Source organism: Nicotiana tabacum, chromosome 1 (genome assembly GCF_000715075.1).
Source record: "Nicotiana tabacum cultivar K326 chromosome 1, ASM71507v2, whole genome shotgun sequence".
NCBI classification, from domain to species: Eukaryota; Viridiplantae; Streptophyta; class Magnoliopsida; order Solanales; family Solanaceae; genus Nicotiana; species Nicotiana tabacum.
In genome coordinates this window covers 154,846,589-154,854,893 of record NC_134080.1, presented here as the reverse complement: position 1 = coordinate 154,854,893, position 8,305 = coordinate 154,846,589, and the positions used below count along the sequence as shown (strand labels likewise).

The following is an 8,305-nucleotide window of genomic DNA, read 5'->3' as shown; positions in this document are numbered from 1 at the left end:
TACGTCATTCTTTATATATACCAACTAGTGAACTTTCCGCGCGAAGATGTCATTATATTGTTCTTTTTTTAGTATTTAATTAGTTTTAAAAATTCATATATTTATATAATATTTGATAAAAATTTAATTTTAAGGCAAGTCTTGATCTAAATTCCATCTCTTAATTTTAAGGTCTTAGCTTTTGGAATTAGATTAATGTTTTATTATCAGTAGCAAATCAATTAATAGCAATCAAGGTTGCTTTTGAGTAAGTTGTTGTTACGTTACTTGTCCACTACAAAACAATTTTTTAATTAGGTTATACAATTACGATAACATCTCTTAAGTTATGTGCCCGCTTGGTTTTTCAGAAATGGCAGAATTAACACAATTCACATATAATTATTAGTCTTATTCCATAAGTCGCTTTATCAATATTTTTAATATAAAGTTGCTAAAATATACTGCTCAATCAACATACACAGTCTTTATTTATAATCAATAATTCATACCCGCTCCTTGCTTCCCTTTTATCCTGCTTCTCTATGTAGTCGAGCGGACATAACTAAAAATAACTTCTTTTTTTTCTTTGAAAAAGTGGCACAAAACTTTGGAACATTAAAGTTTGGTCGAAGATTAAACGATCTTGTTCTAGGGACTTTTGAAAGGGATAACGGCAATCTTTTCAAGAATTTCTTATTGATAATGTGGTGTGAGGTTTTTTTTTTTTTTTTTTTTTTTGTTGTTGCTCCGAAAAAGAAGATAACTTCCTGTAGAATCCACACATGGAAGTAGTTTCGTTGATTGAACCCTGGAAGCACCAAAATTTCTATAATGATTAATTTTTGAGAGTTTGGAGAAGGTAACTGCTTCCGTAGAGACGTAATCAATTTCAATTGGATTGGATTTTTAAGTGTTTTTAATGGGGAAAAAAAGGAAAAGGAGGTGACTTTTGAATTTTTAAGAATAGCAAATATAAAAAGGATAAAAGGCAAAAAAATGACAAAAACCCAAACGTTTTTTTCGCACATGCTCGAGAAATTATGGCAATGAAAGCAATAATAAACTAATTTCCAGTCACTGAGACAGTTTTATTTTTCAACATTTGTATTCCTTGAGTCCTTAATAACACTTCTTAATTTCCTGCGATATAATAAACTTCTCTGATTAGCAAAAAAAAAATATATTCTTTGAGTCACATCCACAGTAACCAACTCCCAAAACAAAGAAAAAACAAAGAGTGTACGAGAATTTCTAGCACTAAAAAAGAAGAAAGAAGATATTCAAGCTAAAAATAATAATCATGCGGTGCAAATAATTAAATAAATACTAATACTAATATGAAGTAAACTCCAATCACCTAAATTCCTGTATTATATAAGAGAGAATCGATACACTACGTGTGGTAAATTTCAGTGAGAGATACTTTTCTGTTTTGGTGAAGATACGCGATAGAGCCACTATAGCACCATGCTATAAGGAATGAGGAATTTTACTAACGAAGAGCCAACTGTTATTCCTGCAGACCTTGTATTCATAATTGATGAAAAACCACATAGTTTTAAATGCCCCCACCAATTAAAGAGACATTAAACATGGCTGGCAACAGGGAAAGAAGATTACATTCCCAGGAAAAGGAAACAAAGAGCCAAATGTTGTTCCTGCAGATCTTGTGTTCGTTATTGATGAGAAACCAGACAATATAATTTGTTTATAAGAGATGAGAATGACCTAGTGGTCACTCAGAAAATCTCGGTTGTTGAGGAATTAATAGGCTACAAGGTCCATTTAACAACCGTTGATAGGAATAAAAGTGACTATTCCTATATATTGTCACTAAATGGGTCAAAACATGAATATTTGTACGTTAAGAAATGGTTTTAATGGGACTGTACGTTAGAAAACCTTTGAGTTTTTAAAGTAACGGTTGGTTTCTTAAAAGAAGTGTTTCAAAAATCGTAGGAAAATTCAAGAAATGAAGAAAAAAGATAAATGAGATTCCAAGCCAAAGAGGCATGCCACGTCACCTTGCCAAGTCCCAACTTTATATCTATATATAGATGTATAGGATGCAATTATGGCGAGCGAACGTGATAAATGGGTAAAAGATAGATCAAAGTTGTCTCAAGAGATATACAATCTCTTTAAATCCTCATAGACCTGGTCAAAATAAGGAATAAAAAAAGTTCATATTGGCGATGCCAGTTGGTTGGAATTAAGTTTTTGTAATGTATTAATGTGGAGATAATTTTATCCATGGTCATTGAACTTTTGTGTTTGTTACCCAAAAGTTATTTTTCTTTTTATTGTTACGTAAAAATCATTCAACTTTGTGTTCATTACACAAAAGTCACTTTTCTATCTTTTGTTATACAAAATCATTTTACTTTTCTCTAGTTATCATAAAAGTCACATTTTTACTTGAAAAGTCTATTATGCCCTTGATGTTATATAAACCTTCATATTTATGTAATACCTTCTATACTATACTATATAATATATTTTTAACTATGTATTTTATTTATTATTTTTATAATAAAATAACTTAATATTATTTTATTTATTATTTTTATAATATATTCGTATATTTAATTTTTTCTTACTTAATTTTTAAAATATATTAGTAGCGTTATTAAATTTGTCAGTAACTTTAATATATATTAGTAGAGGAATAAAGCGACAAGTACATTTCCGTGAGAAAATTCGCAGGTAAACAAACAAAGAAAATGAGGAAAAAATAGGTACTACATGCGAATCTAGCCGAGGATATTTTCTTGAGATTTAACTGGGCAATTGGTTATTGAGAAATTACAGTACTAGAAATTCGGAAAAAATCGTCTAAAATAATCGACTAAAATTGGTCGATAATGGCGAATAACCATCTACAACGCGATCATTAACGTGTAATCGGTATTTTGAAGGTCGGAAGGGCATACCGATCAAAGTTGGTCGGAAATTACCGACTAACTTTGGTCGATCAATTAAATCAAAAAAAAAAAAGAATTGCTGAAAAAAAGTTATTTTATAACGCTACTAATATATTTTGAAAATTAAAGTTAAGAAAAATTAAGTATACGAATATATTATAAAAATAAAAAATAAATAATATTAAGTTATTTTATTTATAAATAAAATACATAGTTAAAAATATATTATATAGTATAGTATAGAAGGTATTACATAAATATGAAGGTTTATATAACATCAAGGGTATAATAGACTTTTCAAGTAAAAATGTGATTTTCGTGATAACTAGAGCAAAGTAAAATGATTTTTGTGTAACAAAAGAAAGAAAAGTGACTTTTGTGTAATGAACACAAAGTTGAATGATTTTTACGTAAAAAAAAAAAAAGAAATTGGGTAACAAATACAAAAGTTCAATGACCATGGATAAAATTAACTCTATTAATGTACTAGATAAGGAAAGGCCCATATACGGGCCCAACATTGTAATCTTAAAATTATTGTTTGTCGGGGCTCAATTAATTTTTTGATAAATAAATTTATCCTTGTTATATCTATTTAATTACGGATAGAGAATGATATTGGGGATCACAATTTATAATTATTTTATTTTAATAATTTGCTTAAAAGTAAATTATAAATTATATCTATTTAAGTTGCTCCAATTAACATAAAAAGACTACGTGCTATAATAATCATTTTTAACATCCATATCAAACATAAACATCAAATTGAAAATTTGATTTCAAAGGTATTATTTTCCTATTTTAATATTTTACAAGAGAATACATTAAAGCTACAAGTGTCATCTATATTAATAAATATTTTAAGCTTACCATTCTATCTGTAAACTATTCTTGAATACATCAAAATTGGTTTTTAAAGAGTTTCAAAAGTGAGAACAATCAGCTACTTGATGAAAGTTAACACGAGCAACATCATTCTTTACAATACAATAAAAGATTGAAAAAAAAACTTACTATTGATTTTACTTCATGTCTTGTATACAACAAAATCAAGAGAAATATTTAGTGCAGTAAATAAAGAGAACTTCCAAGGGTACTCGCACCCCTAAAGAGCTAATTTACTACTTCAACCAAAGAGAATGAAAGGCACAAAACAAATATTAACATGATATAAATTGTAGTAATTCAATATAGTACTTCAAATTATATTTTATTATAACTCGTTTAAAATGATGTTAATTGGTGATAAAATATTAAACATTTGATAGGAGTTTATATAAATTATTATAGGAATTTTAATTTTTTCTTAATTAAGGAGATAAGAGAAATGTTTTTATTTTTCTATAGATTCATCATATGTTAATTTTTATAATGAAACAATATAAAAATTATAAAAAATAATGTTTAGGATAATTTATTGATATATAGGTGAAAACTTATCAGGGAAGAATGAGTTCAAACACTGTAGATTAAATTTTTACATCAATTAAGCATATAAGTCATATCCCCCTAATACAGTATGAACAAATCTTATCACCTAAATTAATTTTTGAGATTTAATAAACTTTACTTTTTAAAATTAATTTTGAATATGAATTTTTCTAGTTTGAAATCGCCTTCAAATAGTGTGGATAGATGAAAATCTTTTCATTTTAATATTTAAATTGCTTTAAAACAGTATGAGTAAATACGAAAATCTTGTAAATATTTACCAATATCTCTTTTTGTTGCACTATTATTTAAAAATTAAGTTTACTTTTTTCTGTGAAAACTTCTAGTTGACAAAACCAAAATTAATAGTAGTAATTTTACCAAATGAGAAAAAAAAACGTTCCAAATGATTGTTTGCATGCAGGCTATCAACAAAAGCAGTCTAATCAACATGGAGTAACATTTAAAACGTGGATGTGGAACTGTGGGTCCCACGTGTATCAATGATAGTTTGCATTTAAGAATTGCAAACAATGTAGGAATTCTTTTAAAATGATATATATATATGCCCTTGCTCGACTATCTTTCCATTTCTATATAATAGATATTTGCTTTAGGTCTTATGTTTTTTAGGACTGATGTCTTTTACATTTGAATTTTATCTGCTTGTAGAAGAATGCGAAGATCATTATGATCATCATCATCATCATTGTCATCATTCTTATTGTTATTGTATTATATGAGTATAAGATAGAACTTAATTAGAGCAACAAGGTCAGTGAGGAGTTTATATTGTCAACTCCAACATCTTCAAAATTGAGACACATTATTGTTTGTATTCAAAATTGATCCCAAAAATTAGAGGAAAATGTTTGTTGTGTTATCAATATAAAAACTTTAAACCTCAAAAAAGCAGCCACAAAAATGGAGCAGTAAGTTTAGCCAGAAAATTGGCTCCCTGCTATCTTGGTCGAGAGAAAGAAAAGTATGGTGCACAAAGAGCTAAGGAACTCCAAAGGAATGTTTGGTAGGATATATTAGGAAAAAAAAACGTGTATTAGTTTTGGTAGTATCAATTTCTTGTTTGGTAATGTTTTCACCGATCTTATGTTATACTAACTAATTCTTGTAATAGTTATATAGCTTATACAGTATTATTCTTATATATATCAAATCATAGTACTAGCAATATTGTGATTTTAATACATGGACAAACATGTATGAAAGCAAAATTACTATTTTAAATCCGTTTTCAAATACTTCTTCAAATCGTCGGAGGGTATTTTGTAAATAAATATTTTTTTAAAAAAAATTATACGATGCATGTTATTTTTAATACATAAAACCAAGCACTAGATAAAAAGTAATTTGAATAAAATTATTTCCAACATAACTAATCTCAGCATTGCTAATTATAATATTAATAATACATCATATTCAGTGCTATTCTAATACATCCTACCAAACGACCCCTAAGTCATTAAATCTGTTCTCGCCGGTGATGTATTATTAGTTCTTCGATGCCATTTTCTATTCCATCCACAGCGGTTTATGCATTTCATGGGTCAAATGAAATTCTCATTTAATGGGACGATTGGACATAAGAATTATAAAATTTCAAAAAAAAAAGTGAAAATAAATTCAAATGAAAATGGTATTTGAAAATTACAGTTGTGTTTGGACATGAATATAATTTTGGATTGTTTTTGAAGGTTTGCGAGTTATCTGAGTGAAAATTTTAAAAAACAGCTTTTTGAAATTTTTCAAATTTTTGAAAAATTCCAAAATATATCTTTAAGTGAAAATTGAAAAAATTTTACGAACAAACGTTGTTTTAAAAAAAAAAGAATTTTTTTCCAAAAAACAGGAAAAAAATTCATATGCCCAAAGAGGCTCTTAACTTGTCAGATATAGAAAAGAAGGAATTCATATGATACTAATTGATCTAATAAAAGTATGGTCAAGGATACAAAGACGAATGTTTCTCTTTTGTCAAACATAGAGGAATGTGTAAAAAAGTTGGAAACATATCTGCCAAATATCTACTAGGAGTAATATACAATTATAGGGGACCACACCTAAGACCACCAAATAAAAAAGGAAAGTGAGGGACCATATCTTACGTGCGAAGAATCGACAAAATTCTAGACAATTGTAGAACATGGACAATATAAGGAACAGAAGCTCCTAGAAATATGTCACCTTCTGCTTCCATTCCCATCTAGAAGCTTCTATGTTTACACTATATAATCCTGCAACATTCTCCGCAATCCAAAGCGAAAAACCAACTGAAATACACCAAACCCAAAATCTCATAATATCTACAAATAGAACTCACTCAGCTAACCTAAGAGGAGGAGGATGGATTTCAGGCTAATGGGTATCGACACTCCACTGTTCCACACTATCCACCACCTCATGGACACAGCCGGTGACGATTCCGACAAGTCCGTCAACGCCCCATCGAGGAACTATGTACGTGACGCTAAGGCCATGGCTGCAACACCAGCCGACGTGAAAGAGTATCCCAATTCCTACGTTTTCGTTGTGGACATGCCAGGGTTGAAATCTGGAGATATTAATGTGCAAGTGGAAGACGACAATGTGCTGCTGATAAGTGGAGAAAGAAAGAGGGAAGAAGAGAAAGAAGGGGCTAAGTATATCAGAATGGAGAGAAGGGTTGGAAAATTCATGAGGAAGTTTACGCTGTTGGAAAATGCGAATACTGATGCGATCTCTGCTGTTTGTCAAGATGGAGTTTTGACTGTGACTGTCCAGAAGTTGCCTCCTCCTGAGCCTAAGAAACCCAAAACTATCGAGGTTAAAATTGCATAAGATTTTGTTACTCTGTTTTGTGATTATAAAAATGCTCTGTTTTGATGCTTGGTGGTATGACAGTAATAAAGATGGTAGAGATCTAAGAGTGGTTTTTCTTTCCCTTTGTCTTCTTTATATTTTCTATTTCTATGTTTTATGGAATATGATGAAACTAAATGTGTAGGTGTTCTATCTCTTGTTTAAAATGCAAGTGAAATGCTACTAGTGTCCAGTTTTTTTTTTCTTCGATTGCCATCAATATATAGAGTGCAATTTCTTACAATATATAGAAGTGCAAAACTTTTCTGTATCTGAATTCAGGCTTTTATCGAACGTGTGAAAGATTTTCTTAAAGATTTGGCAAAAGTAATTGGAACTCCGATTCGAAAAAGTAAAATCTTGAATTGTCCCGAGAGCACACCCTATGAATATTACAGATTTAACAAGATAGAAGAAATATAGGCGATAAAAGCATGGATCTTCAAAGTACGTACGTCAAGGAGCCCGGCGGTATACTCTGACTATCTTTTCAATTAGCGAATAATGGAACCTATAAATAATTATAAAGAGGAGTTAGATGGGATTTAGTATTGCTTATTAAACCTTGGGGACTAGATCGCTACCACACTAGTCCAAGTTCTTGTAGCTGAATATATAGGCAATAAATTAAGCTCCTACTGTAGGTTCTGAAGGTTCAATCGCATTATTTATGTCTTTCTTTTTGTTCTAATGCGTAGATTCATGATAAAACGGCGTAGATTATTAGCACTACTATTCAAACTATTATTTTTATTTTAATACATAGATTTATAATTAAACAGACTATTCGCATGTAACAATGATTACACTCGACAAAAGTACAAACAACAATCGTCTAGATTAAATGAGAGAATGTAGAAGGTCAGTCGCGACCCTGACATCTAACTCAACCTGCTAGATAAGTCAACTAACATGAAAAATACAATACGATTGAAATAATAAGAAATTAGAAAATAGCTAACTGAACCTTTACAAGTTTATCAAGACCTGGTAATACGAATCACGAGCTTCTATGATTTGGAATTTCAAAACTGATACAAATAAATACACATTATGTTTGAAGGTTACATAAACAGATTAACAATAATCTAAACTACCAAAGACAAGTG

The 8,305-nt window shown here is 29.6% G+C and overlaps 1 protein-coding gene across 1 annotated transcript; it reads left to right on the top strand.

Annotated features, from left to right (window-relative positions):
* The first annotated feature begins 6,604 nt into the window (after positions 1-6,604).
* Positions 6,605-7,401, top strand: LOC107762653 (17.3 kDa class II heat shock protein). Its single transcript, XM_016581028.2, has one exon. The coding sequence runs from the start codon at positions 6,702-6,704 to the stop codon at positions 7,173-7,175; it is 474 nt and encodes a 157-aa protein (XP_016436514.1). The 5' UTR covers positions 6,605-6,701; the 3' UTR covers positions 7,176-7,401.
* The last annotated feature ends 904 nt before the right edge of the window (positions 7,402-8,305 follow it).